Below are 23,140 nucleotides of genomic sequence, written 5' to 3'. Positions count from 1 at the left end.
AGCGAATTAATATACACAACATATATACATATATATACATATGTATATTATTTCCACCGAAATTGAGCATAATTTCAGTCGAAAATTTTAGCTCAGTTCACTCGAATTATTCAATCTGTAAAGCTCGCGGTTTTTTGGTTTTGACTTTACTTGCTTGCGTGAGGCATGCGTATGTATGTGTTTATAAATATTTAAATGGCTGCACTTTTAGAGAGCAACGCTAGCGTTTACTGATTTACAGCAGACTTTTGGGATGTGGCGAAAGTTTTATGTTTTGATAGAGATGATATTAAAAATTGTTTTGAAATTGAAAATATTAGTTGAAGAAGTTGCTTTTGTTGAATTTAAAGCTTAAAGTAAAATGTAATATTTTATAAAAAAAAATAGTATTTTATAATTAAATAAATATGCGAAATATATACGAATAATTTGTAATCAAATATTTTTAATAATGAATTTTTAAAAATATAATTTACAGAAGATTTTCAGTAGAATTTTATTTTATATATATATTATTTATATGTATATACTTTTTTATTTATTTATTTTATTATGTATATTTTAAAAATATTTCGTATTTTAAATAAATTCTATCTAGATTGCCCAATGTAAAATTTTTCTAAGAAATGCTGTAAAATATGCTCAGTATAAGATATTATGAATTGGCTCTATATTTAGCGGCAATATCACAATTCGCAGATTTTATTTGGTGAAAAGAATTCAATGCTATTCTACGAAAAGTGATTCACAATTCGTGTGCTTCCCTTTCTACCTGATTTCTATTTTGACACATAATAACAAGAGCTTGAAAAGCTTCTCACTTCAGAGCTTCAACTGAAAGCAGAACTAGGAGCTTCAGCTAGTTAATATGGCTTCCATATTTAAGTAGCTATTCATGAAAAAATTCAGCTACCTTTCTGCGACGCTTATTGTTAATTGCCGGAAGTGCGAACGCACAAGACTCCGGATAACGGACAGCGGACAAAGGACGATGGACGTTAGAAAAAACGGGCAGTCCGGACTTCGTGGTGCTTACGACCGCAGAACCATGAATAGATTTGCATTTTAAATGTGCAGCTTTCAGTTTTTATTTGTGCTCCTTTTACTTATTTAAACGCTGGCCTTTGTAAATACTTGTATAAAAAATAATATATATATAAAGCAAAAAAAATGTTAGCCGGCTTGGGTTAGGTAGGGCTCATTTCCTTTTGATTTTATTTTATTTTATTTTATTTTTTGGGCAGTTCACACTAAATTTGACTTTATACGCAAAGATGTTCTTAGGTTAAATGGTGCAGAAGCGCTGTAAACTGTTGACTGACCTAAGTAAAGTCAAAAAATGTATATATACTCTGTCTCTTTCTCTATATATATTTAGTGTGTGTTTGTGTGTGGGCTGCCTCTGGAGCTTCACTCAACCAAATGCCAAATGTTATTTACATTTATTTTTGTTTTCGCAGCCAGCAAATAAATGTCAAGCTTCAAACATAAGTAAAAATGAAGAAGAAGAAAAATATTAATAAATAAAAAATAAGAAAATTGCAATTTTTTTTGCTTGCTGACATTTCGCTTTGCGCTTGCATTAGCCCCGAAATTTTCTTCTTTTTTTTGGGGTAAAGTGTCAGCAAAATAAATGCATAAATAAGGATCAGTGCGTCAATCTACAATGACATTTCTAACTTGAGCCAAAGCCTTGCCATGCCATGCCATGCCATGCCATGGCAATGCTTACCCAGTCAAAAGTCAATGCTGAAAAATATTCAATATTAGAGTCTCAAAGCAGCTGCGGAAGAGCTGAAATAAGCTGCTGTTCGTAGCAGCATAAAAAATGGGCACTGCTCCATTATTAAAGTGTGTGTGCTCTCATGCTTGATAAATTGCAGCTGAGCGTTTGCTTGAAGGATTTGCTGCAGCTTTTTTGGTGCGAAAAATTTTTTATGCCTGCAGCGTGAGCTGGGCTGCATAGAACACTGAGCATTAGGCAGACGGACAGACAGGCAGATAGACCGCCTGCCGAACTACCAGACATATTAAGCAGTTCAGCTGGCAATATGCACTGCTTTGTACACTGCTTGACTGAGTCGCATTTAATAAAACCCAAAAATCATAGCATACATTTGAGCGCACGATTCTTAGTTTATTCATTAACTACTTTTTTGTGTTATTAACCAAATGTCTGTGTCATACCAATTTAGTTTTAGTATGTTTAAAAAGGAAAACATAGTCAACAGACTAGCTAGCAAAGCGCAGCTGGGGCCATTATACTACTCGACTTGGCTTTCAGTAAGCCCGCATGTCATTCATTCATTCTTGTTGCCCTGCAGCTGCAATGTGTGTGTGTGTTAGTGTGTGTTTGGGTATTATGCAGTCATAAATCTGTGCATTCAGCAAAGCTCAGATTGTTGTTGTTGCCATTGACAACACTCTGGGTGCCGCAGCAGTGCGTTGTCATGTCGCTCATATATACAAGATTTACGTTGCGTTTCATTTTATTTATAAGTCTTGGTTTATTTTACAGCGTTCGTTGGTCTTGGTCATTTCCGACATAAAAACATGTATATAAATGTTTTTGTATGCATATTCCAGTTCTTTTAAGCTTACCTTTGACTTTGATAAAAAAAAATATCTCACATTTTTTATTATTTTATTTAGATGTTTTCTATTAAAAAATATCTCACCTCAGGCAAAATTTCTATTAAAGAAAAGTTTTTTTTGTGTTTATTTTCTAAAAAGAAAATTGTTGTTGAAAATTGTGATTGGCAGGAATATTTTTTAATGTCAAAATGGAAAACTTTTTTTATGACAGAAATATAAAAGAAATTTAAAAATATATATTAAATATTTCTATTAAATATATATTTATCGTTTCATAAAATATTTGCATAAAATTTAAGCAACTTAAGAGTTAACATTTAATTTGAAAATATTTTTAAGTTCTTTAAATTATAATTGCCTGCGCTGTAAAAATAGAACCGAAAAGCTGAGCTGAGCTAATAAGTCTAATACGGTATTAAATGTACGTTCGATATTAATTTTCACTTATTCTCTCTCAGTCGCTCCCGCTGTCCCAGTTAGGAAAATATTTTTGCCAGTCACTGGGCAAATAGATATTTATGCAGCTGCTGAATGCCGTAAGGAAAAATCTGTTGCTGGGCAAAAATTTCACATCAATTCATTTATTGTAAAATACGCTGGCTGTGGCCAGTTTTTCTTTATGTTTCGGTTTCTTGTTGAGTCGCTTAATACGTAACGTACATAAAATTAATGTATACAAGTACATATATATACTTACAAGCATATATATATATATATATTTATATAATATAGTTTATGCTTGACTTAAGCTAGCTGCAACTTTTATTATTATTATTATTTTATTATTATTATATATTTTTTGGTATATGCAAAAGTGCAGAAAATAGTTTTGCGTTTTATTATATTTTATTTTTATTTTTATTTCATTTGTTGTGGAATTCGCTCTCGTTATCTTTGGCATATACGATTGGTTGTTGCATTAGTCGAAATGAAATTAAGCTGAATATATTCTTTTTTTTTATATATGAAATCGGGTTGACAAGCAATTGAATAGGAGCTGCTGATAACATTTATATAATACAACAATTACAATTAGCAACTGTGTAATTAACCATTAGAACTATACTTAATCACTGTTTTCGTTCAAGTCTGCACTAATGTACTTGATATGGACGCTTAAATTGTTGCTAACACTAAGCTACAGAAGCACACAAAACAAACACAAAATTTTGGGTTTATTTTTTTTTTTAACTTTGTTTTTTTTTTTTTTTTTTTTTTTGTTGTGTGCGACTGCTATGACATTTAAGTATATTTATTATTTGTCTGAGATGCCTACACTAGAGCTGGCTTTTCACTTAAAATCTATATATATATATATATATATATATATGGAAATAACTGCAAGACAATACACGCACTTATTTGTTTTGCTCATGATATGCCCCGAAAATAGAGGGATAATTTTGTATAGAGTATATATATATAAATATATATATCTGAATATGTTATGATACTTTTCTTTTCTTCAAATTTGAGCTGCGTGCTGACTTATGCCTCTATGAGATCTGCTGAAAGACAAAACAAATATGTACGAAGGGGAGGTTGCATATTTCCATGATGATACTTTCTATAGCTAGATTACGCATACGCCTAGTGTACATTGTATTGTTAAGCACAATGCTCGCTTTTCTTCTCATTCTACTTCCCTTTGTTGACGAGGCTAGTAAGCTCCATTGAAATAGTATTAACTACAACTTAGACAAGAATTTAGCTATGTACAAAAGAAACACGCAGCACAGAGCTAAGCGTGATTTCTTTATGTTAATTTTTACACATACACACATATATATATATATATACACACATATATTTATATATATATATATATATATAGTATTTTTCGTATTTTTTTGCGCGTTTCACACGCACGCACTCCAAACTATAGTAGGCATGGCTCTGGTGGTTCACTGTAGCTGTTTTCTCTTTGTTTTTTAATTATTTCTTTTTTGTCAGCTAACTGTTTGCTTACGCCTGCGCAGCGGCAACGAACTGCACCACAGTGGTTGGCCTTGTGCTGGGCACCACTGTTGTTGTTGTGGTTGTTGTTGCTGTTGTCGTGCCAGCCGCCTCATTGCTATTGCTCGGCGCACACTCATCGCTGGGCAGACGCTTGACCAGCATTTGACTTGAGCGGACCGCAATCCATTCATTGCGACCGGCATCAAACCAAGTCAGGCCAAGATTGTAGCGCCCATTGAGATTGGCGTGCTGGCAATGAGAGAACCACCAGCCACCCTCATAGTTAGCAGCACAGTGCGTCTGTGATATATCGCGATCGTCGTCGATGGCCGAGAACTGCATGCCCTGTTGATAGTTAAGCGCATCCGAAGCATTGCCACTATATTGGCCGATATGCAGTCTATAGCCGTCGGCACGCGATGAGATATAGAAATGCTTGTACTCGGCCACCCAATTGTTGTCGTAGATATCCTGCATTTGTATGCGCAGCTGTGTGCAGTTGTTGAGTGTCAGATGATGCAGCTGTTCGTTGCCAATCCAGTATTCGCCACCGGGAGTGCCAAAACCTTGGGCGTAGTCGGCCCACGAGCGATTGAAATCAGCGCTGCCGTCAAAGCGACGCTGCACTGTCGTCCAGCCGTTCGCGTTGCAGTGCGTCATCAGTGGATGATGCTGTCCAGCGGGCGCTATTAAATGCAGACCATCAACATGCGTCGACAGCTCGCTGCAATCCTGTGGCAGTTTATTCACAATTGCCTCATACTGTGCCTCCACGTTCTCCAGCTCTGCAACCAGTGTTTCGGCCAGCTCGTTGTCTGTGCGTAAGTCTGTCAGCTGCGCTGATTGCTGTTGTTGCTTTTGGTGATGTGCACGTTTGTGCGGCTTGTTGAGGTGCGAAAGCTAAAAATGAACAGAAAATAAAATATAAAATGAATAAAAAATTTAAAAACGGAAAAGCGCGTAACTTCTTTAAAATCAATAGAACACTACCCATGTTATCAATCAAACATAAATATCGATAGTAACTAAACTGCAGCTTTTATCGACTGATCACACAACTATCGCAGAATATAGCGATATATATATATATAGAAACTGCAAGCAGCGAGCTGCTTATATGTCATGCAAAAGGCGTTGCCAGATGGTTTTGATGCACTAAATGGGTTCTCAATTACGAGCATGTGGCAATGAGGCTGTCGATGATATGTGTATGCGATATATCATTAACGATAAATAGAGTGGTAGCCCTAGTCTCAAATCAGGATTCGTATTTGATGTTGTAATTACCAAAACTCAACTAAAATTACCATTTAAATAGTGCAATATGTGTTTTACCTTATTGTGCAGCTCGTTGCTGACCAGTGATTGAACGCGATCCACATTCGTTTGCAGCTGTTCCACTGTGCTGACCAATTTTCGAACGCCCTCGCGTTCCTCCTGTAGTGCGCTAACACTGACGGCCATTGCCTGCAGGGAACGTGCGGAATTTTTGCCTTCCTCTCGCACCAAATTCTGCTCGGAGCTGATTTGGGCATTGGCAAACTCCAGTTTGGATATTTCGTGTCGCAGCTCGGGTATGTTCTTGTCCATTTTACTTTGCAGTCCCTCAACATCCTCGAGCAGCTCGAGCATTGATGTGTGCAGCTTGTCCAGTGTCGCAATCTGACGGCTCAAATTGAAATTGGCATTCGCTATACGATGCTGCTCCAGCTCAATGCTGCGCACTCGCTCGTCAATGTGATGGTATTTCAGCTCGTTCATCTGCCGGCGCAAGCTACGCTGGGCCAGCTGCAGATTGTGGATCTGCTCCTGCTGGAAGCGGCAATGGCGGCGTCTGTGGTCCGCTAGTTCGCTGCTCGACTGCGATTTGGACTGTAAATAGAAATGTAAAAATTTTGTTTGCATGGGATTAGTCTTGTTGCGCACAAAAGTGTGCTCGAGTTGCGAGCTAAGTCGGTGAAGCACTTAAAGCTACAGATGCTTTCGAGCTTTTGATACCCTGTAATGTTTGAGGGTGACTGCTGTAGGGTATGCTGATTGAGGTTAAATAAGACCTCAGCTGTGATAATTTATTAGATAAAATCGATCAATACCAAGTCGATGTTGCCAAAGGCGCTATGCTTTACTCGCGGGCAGAGTAGGTAATAGATTTAAAAATGGTCTTTTATACCCTGTTATGTTAGTGACCATAGTAGGGTGTGCTGATGCAGTGGGAAAACAGTGATTGATGACTGTCATCATAATATGTTTTTTTTTTAAATAATGTTATTATCACTTATCTGTCCATTTATATTATTGATTTATCGATGCTTATCGATAAATATAAAATCTAAATATCTGTAGTTTTATGCTAACGCATATGAACCTAAACAGTAATATATGCTCTATGTTAACTCGCAACATTTTACTTGACAGGGTATTCCCCAGTCGAGCATTGTCAATTGGAGCTCTTTAGCTGGCTCTGCCGTGGCTGTCGTTGTCTTAGCGCACTTGTAATATGCATGTGCATAGGATTATGTGCAGGGAATTGAATCCTAAATCCATTTATAATAAATGCATTTCATAACGCACAGCCGCAGCGCCAAACAACTTTGCCACAAATACACGCACACACACACCCACAAGCATACACTGACACACAGACAGAGGACTTGCAAGGATAAAAGGCGTGTGCAACAATAATGTCAGCGACAGCAACGCGCAAATCCCCGGCGTTAAGTGTGCGAGAGTGAGACATATTGTGTGTGTGTGTGTGTGTGTATGTGGGTGTCTACACACACATTTATACACTGATATAGCCTTTAAGTTAAGGCAACTTGGCAGCTGTCTATGTTAACGGCACACAAGTTCATTTATGCGTTTTTTTGTACTAAATACCCATTAAAAGATGAGAAAAAGGGTATTATAAGCAGCAGAATAATGTAAATAAATTTAAATGGAAATATTAATTTATTTCATTTAAGTATAAGAATATTTATCATAGTGCATTACCATGAAAAAGACTTAGACACGTTAAAGGAGTTTTCATGGCACAACGCAACAGGGTATTTTCAAGTTGAGCACGCTCAATTAAGGACGCATTTCCTTCGTTTCACATGTTGCAGTGCAGTCATATAGTAGTATAATTTAACTGAGTGACAGGCGTTAACCAAGGTAATGGCATTTGGGTCACATTTCTGATTTCTGAATGCAAATGTAATGAATGCGCCAACAGCACTGAAATAGATAAAGATACAGTTAGAGCTGCAGCTAGAGATACATATGTATCGCTATAGCACACACGCTTCGCTTGGCATTCATTAAAAAAAAGTTAGCGGAATATAATCCATATTTGGTTGGATGCCAACTGAGCACAATGTTTAACCATTGAAAGTTCCCTCATAATTGCCAAATAAAGCAAAACTAGCGACTGTGAATGAAATATGCTACTAATGAATAAAAATAGAAGATGCAGCAATAGAGAAATTGACGAAATGAAGATGTCATGCTGAAGAGTGGCGCAATATCTTCGCCTCGCTGTTTAATTATGCGACGCAGCAAGCAAAAGCAAAACTGAAAGTTATTGCAAGCAGCAGGAGATAGAGAATTAGTCAGAGAGATATGAATGAAGAGAGAGACAGAGACTTGGAGAGAGAGAGAAAGAGAGGGAGGGCAAATAAGTCGGATTTACAAGCTTATAAATCAAAAAGTTTTCAATTTGCTGTTTTCTGTTTGTAGCATTCACAATGGCAGCGGCGAAAGCATTGTAAGAGCAAAGTAGCTTCATTAATTTTTTTCCGTTATTACAAATAGAAAAACTTTTATTTATGTTGCTTTGGGTATTTGAACTTAATAATTGACTACAAATTGGTAAACATTTATAACAGAAATTATATTAATATTGATTGATATTATTCTACTATAAAACATTTCAATTAAAAAATATTTAATATTTATTTCGAAGACTAAAAAAACTTTAAATATTTAATAAATATTTTTTTAAATATTAGACTAAAGCTTTTAAGTTATTTTTGATATTAGCTTTAATTATATATTCATTTTCATTTTTATTATTATATATTTAGTTATATATAATTTGTCTAGTGAAAAATTTGTAGGTATTGAAAAGTATATATTTTTTTATTATTTGCTATAAACTGTAGTCTGGCAAATGGAAGTCTTTAAAGTGCTGAAGCTTCAATCTATTCAATGAAAATCAAAATATTATAATAATAATAAATAATAATGCTAGACAAGCAAACAGGAATTCAACTGGCTTGAATATTTAAAACGAAGTTAATAAACTAGATATATAAAGCATGAAATTTGTGCTGTCAGCAAAATTGCTTCTGCAAATTTTTAAAAGCCATTTTTTATGCTTTAAAAGTTTATGCTTCTATTTTTATTCGTTTTAAATTCAATTATTTATATATATATAAATATAAATTTTCGCGTAAAATATGAATGCCGCGAGTAGGCGAAACTTTTATACGGCCAATCGAAGCGCGACCTAAAGGAATTTTCAGCTGCTGTTTGTTTTGCGCCAGCGCACGTCTGGGCATGGGAAAGGAGGGTTGGCTGCGAGGGAGTATGGAGTACTGCGATGCCACTTGGCCAAAAAAAAACCTTGCCAAAAAGAAAGGAAGCGCCATTTGCTGTTTTATGCGAAAGGTCACGAACATTGCTAATACGCCACGTTCACCGTTCGAGGCCAATATAGATATATATACAAATATATATATATATATACATATGCTGGCTATATACTGTCTGTGTATATAGCTGCAGGAACACGATTCGGGACTATCAAAAAGGTGATGCACGATTTACGGCAAAACGATGTCAACAATATAATTAAATGTGATTTATGCGCTGGCTCTGCCCCCTTTTATGGCAACGCGCTGCCGCCTCGTTTAGGCCAATTAACAAATAGTCAATAATAATTTAAATATATTCTGTGTGTTGGCAAGTGACAGCGGCGCTAATTGAAATCGAAATTGAAGCATAAATGTTTTATGCGCGTGTGCCATAACAGTTAAGAAATGCTAATCAGGCAAAAGGAGCAGCCGCTTGGCTAATTAATTTGCAAAGTCACACACACTCACGCACACAGCCATGTCACACAAATATATAAAATGCATAAACCGCTTGGGTCGCAGCAAGGATTCAAGTGAAATTTTACATGTTGTGCTCAAGTGAAGGCTAACAAGGATTTGCTATTAGCGTCAGGCTATGCAGCAAACAAGCTGCTGCTGCTGCTGCTCTGTGTGTGTGCAGTACAAATAGAAAAAGCTGCTCCTGCTGCTGCTGCTGCTCCACGCTGAATTGTCGTAAAAATTTAATAGGACTTTTGTGTGCCGCTCAAAAAATTGCACACACACAGAGTGTAAGCTGTGTGTGTGCCACAAAATGCCATTAAGTTAATGCGCATTTAGGTGCCAACATTGGTAGCATTTCTACTTTTTTTCCATTCCACTTTTCGTGGCCAAATGGCAAACGTGTGCATAATTTAAAACTAAATATGCGCAAATATTGCCGCGCAGCTACACAAGAACCAAAATTTTAATCAAAAGAGTTGCCATAAAACGGCCGAAGGAGCTCTTTAAACTGAAACGAAATGGAAAACCAAAGTTCAGGCACAAGCCAAACATAAGTAAATATATAGTACATATAGTATATGGGTAAATATTTATGCACATAAATCGCGTAGATGTCGCTGGGGATAAACTTTGAGCTCGGCTCGGAGTAATAGAAACATGCTGCGTACTACTAGCTGAGCATATACGCTTATATATATATGAATCTCAGGAGTATGCCGAATTTCAATAAAGATAATTTCGCTCATAAAATAAATATCAACTACGAGCACTGCATATATGCAAATATGGCAGAGCAACAAAAAGCCAAATGATTATGACTACCAAAAATATCTACAAGCACTTCCAACAATCAAACAAATTGCCAGCGAGCACTGGGCGCCAGAAAGGGGGGCTGGCACGGGTACGCGGTAACTTTTGGAGGCAAGAAAAGTAACATAAAACAAAAGCCAGCACAAATATCAACATAAATAAGGTAAAATGCTGCTGGAGCCCACTCATGTGCTATACAATACAACCAAAGCAAAACCAAACCAAAAAAAAGAGGGCAAGAAAAAAAACAAATAAAAAAGTTATAGGAAAGCAAATAAAGGTGAGTGTGTCATGGGTGAATACCAGATGCTCTAGATAAAAATGAAAATAAAGCCAATATATGATGGAAGATAGAAGAGATTTTGGCATTTGAAAATTTAAAATATGATGGAAGACGTAGAGATACAGCAGATAAAAGATAAGGAAATCAAAGCGTGCTGCAGGCATATACAAATGAAGAATGTAAAAAGTATTTAGCAGATGGAAAGGATCTTACTAAACTAAACGTTTAACGATAAATGTAATTGATAGCTTTTATAAGTAATTTTTATGATAATGAGAACTAATTTCATTCCGTCTACTCTTAATATTATTAATAGAAGCTCTAACTGATGAAAATGAAATATTTAAAATAATAATTAAAATTTTAATATTTATCGTATCTGCTATAAAAGAAAGATATTTTAATTCGTATTTCAAGAATTTTAAATACTAGAAAATTCGCTGTGAAAAAATTATATAAAATTATATTCAAATATATTGTAAAAATTAGACTCTTCAATAAATACCCAGATATATTGATTTTGCTGCAAGCTCGTTCACAATATTAAAGCAACCTCTGTTAGAGTATACAAAAAAGCCCCCAAAACAATTTTTTTTAGTCTCTTGTGTCTGAAACCGGATACTGGTTTCTTGTCGTTGAATGCTGCTGCTGTTGCTGCTGCTGCTGCTGCTACTACTACTACTGCCTCCGCTACTCTAGCTGCTGCTGCTGCTGCTGCTTGGTCTGCCTTTGTGTCTGTTGCCGCATTTGTTTGCCTGGCTAATTTAACAGCAAGTTTCTCATATATGTATACGATATATGTTTACTCGTATATTGCCAGTTGCCACTAGAGGAAGGCCCTGTGCTGTTCCGTTCTGCTTTGCGTTTTGTATTGGGCTGTCCTGCTGCTGGCAACAGTCGCATCAATAACCAATGATAAATATTTGCGTTCAACTGTTGCTAGTGACAGCTTCCATCATGCGATTTGTTATATTAGAGACTCAGAGACTTCAGTTCAAGCTGGAGTCCTTGTGTGTGTCGCTCCCCCTGATATCTAGTTATACAAGCAATAGGCTTTGTTATGAATCTGCACACATCGCAATTAGAACATCTTTTTTTTTTTCTTTTCATTTTCGTATCCGAACCTTGGGTCGAGAGTCACTTGTCATTGGCAGCTGCTTCTTCGCCTTTCAGGGGTCTAGCCAAAAGGTTGTGCCATCAATTCGAGTTCAATTAGTAGTCGAGGCAATTCAACTAAGTGCCAACAGTATCAAATAAATTTATATATATATAAATTTGAGCAACCCGAAGAGGCTTTTACAGTCAACCTCTGTTAGCTGTCAGAATTATTGGCAATTGCCATAACCCCTACCAGACCCAAATAAATATTGTCTCCACTGTAAACTTGTATTGATATACATTTTTATCAATTGAAACAGCTATTTAGGCAACTAGAGGGAGATAGAGACAGAGAGAGAAAGTGAGAGGCAGAGTGAGCTCTGGCAAACTTGTGGTTGCTTTCATTATCTGTGGCAACTTGTCTTTTATCCTTTATGGCTTGGCCTCAATTTAAATAGAAGTGGAGCTACAATTTATTTTTGGACTTGAAAAGAATTTGTGAAACGGCATTCAAAGGCCTATTAATAAACTAATAATGTTTATATATTATATATATATATTTTAATACTAGGTTTTTGAGTGGGAATTTAAGGCAAAAGGTCCAATTTACCCAATGTAAATTCATATAACTTAAAAGATCTATTTGAATTTTGCTTTATAGTTGATGTACTTTAATCAAGGAACTAACTGTGAGTCCTCAGAAAGCCTTTGAACTAGCAACGAACTAATTCTAAAATTAGTAATTTTAGTTTTCAGCTCAATTAAGCACTTATTGGAATTAAAATTTAGTTAGTATATATAGATTAGAGCCAGTGAAAAAAATCTGTCTTTTCGCTTTTATATATAATTTTTATATAGCAAATGATTTTTAAGCTAGGTTTTTAGAGACTACAAATGATTTTTTAGCTTTGCTTTGAGTCAGTGAGCCAGCTACGAACTAGTTATTTTCCATATCAAAGTTTTTTTTAAATTTCAATTAATAATTTTTCAATTTCTGGTTAGCTTCAACGAAACATTTTCTCTTAAAATACTAGTCAATACAGAAACGTAATTAGCTCGCCTAGTGAACTCGCTATGAACCACTTAAACAGTTTTTTTGATTTATTTTTGATTCAGCTTTAAAAATTCCATACAAAAACTATTATGAAATACCCTTTGAATATTTGTTGGCCAAATAACAAAGAGATTCAATTAGTTGAATGCTTTGAACCAGTAATGAACCATTTAAAAACTCTTTTAGCTAACTGCGAACTAGCAGAGCAGTGAATCATTTAGAAACATTTTTTAAAAATTATTTTTGAAATTTTAAAGCAATTTTTTTGATAATAGCTATGCGAATACAAGTGTATATAACATATATGTAAAGCGTTAACCAACACTGAAATTGAGTTATTTAGCTTTGCTCTGTTCGCTTTATTCCTTCAAAAGCATTCCCTTTGGGGTTTTGGCATAACATTTTTGCACAAATTGCGCGCGTTTCAATTTTGTTTTGTTTTTCAAATTTTAATCAAATTAGATACAGTTGATTTAATTTAATCACACACAGAGAGGGAGACTCCCACATGGCATGTTTCTTAAATCTATTTTTTATGTATTTTTTTTTTCTATATTTTCTTTTTTATCGCGGCCACCTGCGCAATTTTGATTGTTGTGCCATGCGCTTTGTTCTAATTTAACCTAATTTTTGTTTTATTTTATTTTTTAACTTTTGTAAATTGCTTTTTGCCATTTCACTTTCATTGTTTTATATTTCATTTTTGTAGCTAGAGAGGCAAAAGAGACAGGTTTTTGGCTAACTGCTGTTTGGTCCCTGCTGTCAGAGACTGAACTTGGTTTTTGGTGGGAAATGTGGCATAAAATAACAACAACTGAGGAAACCTAAAAATAATGAAAAGGATCAAATTGTGCTGAAGCATCGCGCGCATCATAAACGCACACACACAAACACACACACACATTACTGATTATCAAGGCACTCAAGAGCATCTGCTCTGTTGTTGGCCAAAAAATTGGGAACCTGTACAGGGGCCAAAATGTTTTGGCAAGACAAAAGAGACAGCAGCCGTCAGGCTGGACTCTGACAGCGCAGCTGGCGTTCGTTGTATACCAAAATTGTTGTGCAGAATCTCCCTCCACTCTGCCCCTGCCTCTCTCACGCTGCTGCTGCTGCCGCTGCTCGCTTTGCCACAGAAATGCTGAGGGCGATTAAAAGGTGATTTCCTGCTTTTTGTTTGCAATTTTCAGCAATTTCATTCTATAGGCATATATATATATATATCTATATATATATATACAATGAGTACGAGGCGTGCCCTTTCAACATTAATGTGTGTATTTCAAGTGTTTGTGTGTGTGTGTTAGCGTCCTGCACTCCAACTGATTCGAGTGCGTCTCTTGTGAAAGCCGCTTACGCCGCCTGACTGCACGTTTTATCGTTTTCATTGGTTTTGTTTGCCCTTTTTTTTGCAATTTGTGGTCAAAATTTGTAGTGGCTGACTGGCTGGCTATATGTAATTGCTTTGTGTTCGCTTTTCAATCAGCTAGTCAGCCGGAGAAAGGCAACGAGTACTGGGTATATCCATAGTCAAGCAAATTTTCTGCAAAACATCACAAGAAACTTCAAAGCAACAATGGGCCGACTGAAGTTAGGCGGGGCGGCAGAAGAGGCATATTCGGTAAACAGGTGTCTGTAAACCAGTTTTCAGTTTGCTTCCTTTTTTTGGGTCATTCTACTGACATATTTTGTGCGGCAACCGCATGCATATGGGCGTCGCATAATCCTTTTAATGAAGCGCACAACGTTCCAGTTTTTATATTTTTTGATGTATTTTTGCTCCTATTTTGTTGCTGTTGTCTCTTTTATGCATCAGAAACATATTTTGCGGCTTAACCTGTTGGTTGTATGCTCAAATATCTTGCTCTAGTTTGTTGGCCAGAAAGGGTTTCCCTTGATACCCCAAATAATTTGATATGCTTCGTCAACAGATTTGCAAAATAAAGCAACTTGAAGAGGGTTTTTCTTTACAGCTTTAAGATCTTTGGCAAGGACAAAATGCTTGGAGCTGGAGCTAATACCAACTCAAGTTTGAATACTTGAATGAAATAAGAGCTTAGTTTAGCTTAATTTGAAGCTTTTTAACGTAAATTTTCTCGTTTTACAACACTATTTTATGATGTTAAAGCCAGCCACAGTGTTAAGTAATATGTCAAAAACTTAAGCGCTTGACTTTCAACTCTCTTGCGATTTGGCATTGCATGTTTGGGCAACATATCCCAACTATTTCATTATGCTAAATATATCTACAGGGTATCTGATAAAGCGGCCTGCCCTTGAATATTTCATTTAACTTTCACTTTTGCCTTGCGCATTTTATTGACTTTAATTATAATTAAAAGTTGTTAGCATGTTGCTGTTCAGTCTGCGCTGTCTGCGATTTGCCTGACCTTAATGTTAATGATTCAGTTAGTTAGCATGGGGACAGGAACAGACAGACAGACAGGCAGGAGTTGGACGAGGCATGGAAAGGAGTTGAGCAATGTAGGCTCTGTGGGTCTAAGTGGCTGCCCGGGGCGAGGCGTTAGCATTAAATATTAAATATGTTGACGTCCTGCGGTGCGTATGAGTAATTTAAGCAGCATATGAGGCGCCATTAAAAAGTAAGGACGCAAACATACACAGAGAGTAGAGGAGAGTGTCGGCCATATACTCGAGGCGGCTCGGGCACTCGGCTCGTTAGCACATCGTGTCTCAGATGGCAAAAGAGCTACCCTAAAAACACAAGCAGAAAACAATGGCCATGGCAGTCAGGTATAAAATAAGGCATAAAATGGGCAGATAATGGTAATAGGGGGAGGGGTAGGTTGAAGGGTGTAGGGTGTAGGGTGGCCGACAGGCCGCTTTATGAGCGCACTTAAAACAGCAATAGCAGCAACAAAGGCAAAATTTCAAAGCCATAAAACCTGAAGCACACACCTGAGCGTGTGTGTGTGTGTGAGAGAGCTGCGTGCTTATCTGATCATTAGCATAAAGTTGAGCACGGACTACAGTGCGTATGTGTGTTTACTCACCTCTTGGCTGCTCTCCCGACTGCTGCTATCTTCCTCAATGCTAGCCGACTGCTCCGCCTGCTGCTCCTTGACAATTGCATTGGCATTTAGCTGCTGCTGCTGCTGCTGCCTAATCAGGTCATGTTTGTATTCCTGCTCCTGCTGCATGAGCTCCTCGCGCAGCTCTTGAACAATCACCTCAGTTTGCTGTTGCCGTTCACGCTGTGCGGCCAGCTCCAGCTTGAGCTGCTGATAATCGTTGCGTATGGTCGCCAGATCCTCGTAGGCAGCGCCACCGTGTCGCACATCCTTTGCCACGCTGCCCGCGGTGCGCTGCAGCTCCACCAGCTGCTTGCGTATCTCTGATATCGACTGCTGCAGCCACTCGACAGTGAGGCGCTCCTTGTTGCTGCTGTGTGTGGCACGTAGCGTTTGCATTTCCCGTCTGCAAAATGAAAGACAACAAAAACAAAAGAACAACATCAGCAACATTAGCATATATATTTTTTGAAATGTATTTTGTACTTGGTTTGCTTAATTAGCCGGTCAGGTAGATGAATATGCAACACACGGCGTATGCGTAACATTTTAATTGACTTTGCAACGTGCGCGACGCGGCACGGCACGGCTCTGTGACGCTGGCAGAATCTAATTTAAATTGACATTTTCAGGCAAGCGGACGGCTTAATTGCCTGTGTGGCCAACGGGCAGCGCGATGCCGCGCGTGTTAATGGGATTTGGGCGTGAGGCTTACTTGAAAAAGCAACGTCATTTTCATGCAGTTTTTCAATTAAGCGCATAGGCAAAGCGAGGCGTTTGCCACTCTTTTTGCAAATAACTGCCAAAACGAATTTTACACGCCGCACACAAATCACATTCAGAATCAGCTACAAAATAAAGCAAAAAACTTTTGCACCGCAAAACAATGCAAAACAAAACAAAGACCAAAAACAAGCAACAACAATTGGAAATATTGTTTAAGTGTGGCAAGAACAAAATTTTGTTTAGCGCCAAAACAAATTGGGAAAATGTGAAAATGAAAATGTTGTAGCACTTGTGGCAGCTGGCAGGCGCCAGCCTCAAAACTTGAGCGCATTTTTGTGGCATTTCAGACAATTAAAGTAGTCAGTCGGAAGAGCTGAAGGCGCGCAGGCACTCGCCGTGGCAAGTGTGTAGCGAGGTGTCTTTCAAGTCCTGCTCTTTCCCACTCTATCACATAGAAAACTTTTCTTTATTTTCCTTTTTTCTTAGCGACTACAGCTGCTGCTACTGCTGCTGCCGCTGCTGCTGTTTTATTTTTCACTGTCAAAAGAGCAAAGCTACATGAAATTTTCATAAAAAACTTTTTCTTCTTCCTACAGCATTTCGGTTGGCAATGTTGCGTATACGTAATATTTCAATTTGCGTGCGCCTGACTTATGCACGCCTGCAGTTGTCTGTGCCTGTGTGTGTGAGTTGTAAATTTGACGACTTGAGAAGTTTTTCTGGCTTTTAACTACACGCTCAGTTACAGCTGAGTTGAGCACGCAAAAAGTTGGTTAGTTCCTGCTTTATTTTTTTTCTTTTCATTTTTTAAGTGGGCGCATTTGATTAAAAAAGTGAAAAATGTTTTTTAAACTGTTGGCAGTAATTAGCTCATTTGGACGTAAATGTAAAAAATTATCAAATTTGCTAAATGAATAAAAGTTCATGATAGCTCGAGGCTTTTAGCTGTTAAGCCAAACTATTCAAAAAAGTGTTTCGCTTTGTGGTCAAAGTTTAGCTTTAGCTTTTGTTTGCAAATTTTACAGAAAGCTGTGGAAACGTAAATGTTGAGCTATTTTTTCAGCATTGAAGTTAATTATTCAACTTTTTCTAGCTAGAAAAAGCAGAAGCTAAATCAAATCTAAAGCAATAAATAAAAAATATATATAAAAGTATTCCTTTTGCTTATATAATTAAAAAAATATAACACAGATAGAATAACATATATTAAAATATAAAAATATATAAATCAATATTTTAATACATTAAACATTCGTATGAAAATGTTTGTATATAATTAATTAAAATTAAAAAAAAAATAATAAAAATAAAAAAAAACAAAAGCAAAATCAAATCTAAAACAATAAATAAAAAAAATATATAAAAGTATTCCTTTTGCTTATATAATTAAAGACATAAAAAAAATTTGAATAACATATATTAAAAAATAAAAATATATAAATCAATATTTTAATACATTAAACATTCGTATGAAAATGTTTGTATTTAAATAATTAAAAATTAAAAAAAAAAATAATTTTTTATTCTTAAAAAAATACATAAATTAAATTTATTGATACAAACTAAGTTCAGCTGCACAAACCGAAAGCAGTTTACGCTTCAGTTATTTCCAATCAAAATCCTGTTTATTCATATAGTAAAAATGAACATTTCTACCATATATATATGCATATGAATATATAGATATATCTATATTAATTTTGATCGCCTTTTCCATTTGACAACAACGCGAAGGCATTCATTCGCCATTTCAATAGCTCGCTTACATGTAGAAGCGCAATTTATTTAAACATTTGTGAGTGTAGAACTAAAATTGAAATTGTAGAACAAAAAGCAAAAAGCAAAAGGCAACAAAAACAAGAATAGAAAAATAAAAAAAGAGCAGCAAACTATTGTATGCTCTACACAAAAGTAACTACAATTTCTCGCATGGCTGCAGCAGAACACGTTTTTTTTTTGCGCGCTCGTCTTTTGTAAACAACGTTGAAAGCCAAATAAAAAATAAAAAATAAAAAATAAAAAATAAATAAAAGAACTTATATAAAAACAGCGAACGCAGCGCATGTCATTCAGGTAAAAATTGGATATGCTGTCAATGACATGAAGCAAATTGAAAATGTGCAGGAAAACAACATGCCTAACGCTGAAGAAAGTGCCATGCATGTGTGTTTGTGGGTGTGTGTGGGTGTGTGTGAACGTTGTGCGCACATTTTAATTATCAAATGGAAGCTGCAATGGGGAATGCGCTGAATGCGCCATCAAATTTAGACCAAATCAGTAGAGGCAAATGGTCGCAAGTTTAATGGATCACGCTTCCCTCACTCGGGCCGGTGGGGGGCGGTGGGATTGTAGCACATAAACCACAGTTGACATGACGTTTGACTGGCCCCAGCGACTTGCCTGCTGCTTATGTCTACAAAGTGTGCGTGTGTGTGTGTGTGTGGCACACGCGTGTGTTGAATTATTTACGGTGTCAGTGACAAAGTTTACGACGTTCACGACATGAGCAAACAGCAGCGAAACTAGCCAAAGCTATTTGTACAGTAAATTAAGTGAGCGCCATTTTTGTTGTCCTTTGCTCTAGATCAACAGCAAAGTATGCGTGTGTACGTGTATGTGTGTGTCGATGAGACAATCATTATTAGTCAGCCAAGTCGGCAAAGACAACAAACAAATCACAAAAGTGAAAGCAACTTTGACGGTCGGGGGCTTGGCCTAGGCCAGAAATCACAAATCACAAATCAGAAATCATCTACGTGCTGCCTGAGTGTCTCGCTTATCAAATGCTAAGCTGCTTAGGGAACTGGATTTTTCTTTTCCTATTTGTTTAAATTAAGTTGCGTTTGTGCCAGCAACAACAACAAATACAAACAGAGCGAATGCCGAGGCACAAACAAAAGACAAACAGTTGCCTCGAAGGCAGAAACGAAGTTTCAATGTCCTTCAGTTGTAATGTCAAAAAAGTTGGCATGATTTTGATAGAAAAAAGAAATAGTAATTGATTGATTGATTGACAGGTATATGATAAAAAAAGGTCAAGATATATAATATATAAACAGTTATTGTTCAGTTATCAAAAATGTCCAATTTATGTAATATATAAATAGATAAACTTCAGGTATTAGCTCGTCTAAGGCAAGCTTTGTTTTATGAATTGCATTTGTGATCTATAAACATTGGATATAATTGTTACTTTATTAGTTAAAATCTGCTTAATTTGTTAACTAAATTAGCTGTTATATTATAAAAGAGAGCTGCTATTAGCAAATTATAATTAAAATTAAATTAGAATTATAAGAATGAAAATATTACATTTTCCTTTAAGACTTCATTAAAATATTTATTTTAGCAACAAAAAAAATTTGAGCTTTGAACTTTGGCCATAAAATTGATACAGTTATTATTGAAGTATTATTTAGTGAAATGATTTTCTATTATATATATTCTATTACTTATTGATCTTAACAAGATAATTTCAACAGATAAGCTTCTGTTCAGATAAGCTTTTAATGAAGTCAAAATATCACAATGCTTAGATTTTTCTTAATATATTTACTCAATATATATCATTAATATATCTCTATAGATGCATAATTATTGAGTTTTTGTTGATTTTGGAGAAGATGTTTTTAAAAGGAATTGTTGAATAAACAGCTTTGTGCTTCCCAGAACAGCTATATACTGTGAAGAGATTCCAATTATTCTAAACATGCATATAGAGAATATAGAAGACATTTTTATTTATTATGCATTATATGTGCATGCATAAATGTACTTAATACATGCAGTTAGTTTAATGTTAAAACGTAGTTTTTTCCCTATTTAGTAGCCACTACTATTTTTATGAACAGCAGTAAAGTATAAAAAGTTTCCCAATTTATAACGATGTACCTTTAAATTAATAATAAACATATTTTGTTTATTAAAATATTATTTTCAAATTGTTTTAAATATATTGTGCTTATCACTAAATTTGGTTTCTTCAACATTAAGTGCTTAAGTCGCACTACTATTTTTATGAACAAGGCGACATATTAAATGCCAAAAGAATTTGTTTTAATATAGTATGTCAAGATCTCGTGAGCCTCTTAAGATCTAAGATCTCTTGTGTATATAACAGCATATATTGAGAACCAGAGTTATATAAAAAATTAAAGAAATCAAGCATTCCTATATAATACTACACCTCAAAGTGTCTGACAAAACAACAATATGCTTCGCATAGTGTATAACAAACAAAAGAAAACAAACGAAAATTCAGCGAGGCGCTAAAGTGTCGCCTACTTTGAGGCGCTGCCAAATTGGCTTCAAGCGTGCGCAAAAAAAAAAATAAATAAAATAAATAAGGCGCACACATGTCTGTCTGTGTAGTTGTAAAAAAATTAGTGGCGGCCACGCCCACAAAATTAATGAGTGGGAAGTTTGGCTGACTGACTGAAACAGACAGCATTACGAGTTTCCCGAAATAAAAGTTTTGTTGAACAACTTGCGACTGAAGTTGGGGCGCAACTGCAAAAGTTGCTAGTTGCAAGTTGCGCGTTGCTCGTTGCAAGTTGTAAACGAATTGTGGGTCAGTGGCATACGCAACTGCATCTAATTAAGTTTGTGTGTTTGCTCAGCTCACCTCAGTTGGTCCAATTCGCTGCGCATATCCGCATCGACGCTGGCCGCGTCCGTGGTGAGCCGCAGGGATTTGCGTAAATTATGTTCAAGCAATTCGTAATCCTCGCGCCGACGCGTCATCAGCGCATTCAATTGCTTCGTTAGCAGGCGCACCTGATCGCCCAGCTTCAGATTCTTGTCCGCATCCGCATCCGCATCCTGTTCGTCCTTGCTGCCATTCGAGAGCAGCTCCAGTTCGTCGTTGTCCTCGTCCTCGTTGACAAAGCGCAGCAGCTCCACGCTGGATGATGGTGGTGCAGTTGCCGTTGCAATTGGAGCCGCGCTGCCGGCTGCCTGAACATCGCGCAACATGTTGTTCTCATCGCTGACGATTATGTTGCCGCTGGTGGTGGCGCCACGCGCGCTTGCCACAGCCAACGCAACGATCACGAACGTGGTTAAGCGCAGCATATTTGTAGCGCCACAAAAGGAAGTTCTTTTTCTTTACTTCAAATTCAAGTTAGAGCACAGTTTTCTTTTATGGTTTTTAGTATTTTTGTGGCATTTGATATTTATGCAAATGTTGGGCACGTTTCATGACCACCTTTTAAAATGCGGCGCGAACAATATTCGAATTATGCGCGACTTCTTTTATGTTTGTTTGTGCACGTTTTGTTTAGCTCGTGCTGCTTCTAGCTCTAAGCGGCTTAACACAGGCACAGGCACAGACACACGCACAGTCTGACGAAGAAAATATTGTCAAAATTCCACTTGATTTAGCAGCTGCTGCTCGCTTGTGCACGTTGCAATTGACGCGACGTTTGTCGAAAGACTAAAGCGGCGCGCAGCAGCTGCTGCCCTTTTATAGCCGACCAGCCGGTCGCCGTCGACGTCGACGTCGCAGCGATTCGCTCAGCTGTAAAGAGAGCGTGCGCGCATAGTGTTAAGCTGAAGAGCATGCAACAAGCAGCCCAAGAACAGGTTGTCCATGCTAAGAGAGGAAATCAGCCTGTGCCTGTGCGTGTGTGTGAGTGAGAGCGTGCGCTTCAGCTAGTCAAGGCAAATTTAAGAGCGCTCGCTCTTTAGAGCTACTATGGCAACTAGGAGTCTGTTGCTGTACTATTGATAATTAATAATAATTATTATAATGGTAAATAATACTATTTAATGTATTTACTTAAGCTTTGCTTTTTAGCTAACTGCTCTTGTCTTTTTTTGTTTTCTTTGCAGCTTTACAAGTGTTTTTTTTTTATAAATAAATGTGCATATAAGTGTGAGAGTCTGCGTGTGTATGTGTTATCCTTGTGACACATGGCGCGCCTGCGGTGAATCAACATTCAAACAGCAAACAGCAGATGTCAGACCTTCAAGTGCTCAACCAGGTGAGTTTTTTTACTTTTATTTTATTTCTTTTTATTTTTAAATTTGTATTGAAAGGAATTCAGAAAAAGTTGGGATATTTAACAGCATTATTTAGAAATTGAAGATCATTCAATATGTTTTTTGATATAAGATGTGATTTTAGGTATTCGGCTTTTTGGGCAAAATGTTTTAAAGCAAATTCTGATGATTTATAAGCTTGTTTTATATTTATTTGAATCTACTTTTCATATTTTATTTTCAGTAAAATGTAACAAGAGATTAGTATATAATTGCTTACCTAAATACGTTTATAAGATCAGCTTAATCCATATTTAATTTAAGGCTTTGCTCAAATATCTCTGCATTACATCATCTGCAGCTGCATCCCTTGCAAAAAAAGAAACAAAATTGCTCTCATCTATTGTTGAATATTTTCGAGTGCTGCAACTTTACGAAAAGTGAACAAAAAAAAAATAGAACTGAAAGTCATTTGGCCCACAACTAAAAGCTAAAACAGCTAAGCTAACAAAAGATAAAACAA

General features: G+C 36.5%; 1 protein-coding gene across 1 annotated transcript; it reads right to left on the bottom strand.

Annotated features, from left to right (window-relative positions):
• Nucleotides 1–4,453: 4,453 nt before the first annotated feature.
• Nucleotides 4,454–22,209, bottom strand: LOC111592458 (protein scabrous). Its single transcript, XM_023304661.2, has 4 exons — nucleotides 21,260–22,209; nucleotides 15,892–16,315; nucleotides 5,890–6,426; nucleotides 4,454–5,454 (listed from the first exon to the last, which is right to left on the bottom strand). The coding sequence occupies exons 1-4, from the start codon at nucleotides 21,706–21,708 to the stop codon at nucleotides 4,561–4,563; spliced, it is 2,304 nt and encodes a 767-aa protein (XP_023160429.2). The 5' UTR covers nucleotides 21,709–22,209; the 3' UTR covers nucleotides 4,454–4,560.
• Between the last annotated feature and the right edge of the window lie 931 nt (nucleotides 22,210–23,140).

The sequence above is a fragment of the Drosophila hydei genome, unplaced genomic scaffold, assembly GCF_003285905.1.
Source record: "Drosophila hydei strain 15085-1641.00,03,60 unplaced genomic scaffold, DhydRS2 tig00008122-arrow-pilon, whole genome shotgun sequence".
Lineage (NCBI taxonomy): Eukaryota > Metazoa > Arthropoda > Insecta > Diptera > Drosophilidae > Drosophila > Drosophila hydei.
Note: the sequence above shows the minus strand (reverse complement) of the source record. Positions and strands in the feature narration are given on the sequence as shown.

Bases quoted from the DNA above. Each gene is read 5' to 3' on its own strand.
- LOC111592458 (XM_023304661.2), bottom strand. From the start codon at position 21,708: ATGCTGCGCTTAACCACGTTCGTGATCGTTGCGTTGGCTGTGGCAAGC. The intron at 16,316-21,259 runs GTGAGCTGAGCA...TTCATTTTGCAG, and splicing joins AGCGAATTGGACCAACTGAG to ACGGGAAATGCAAACGCTAC. The intron at 6,427-15,891 runs GTGAGTAAACAC...TTCTATTTACAG, and splicing joins GTCGGGAGAGCAGCCAAGAG to TCCAAATCGCAGTCGAGCAG.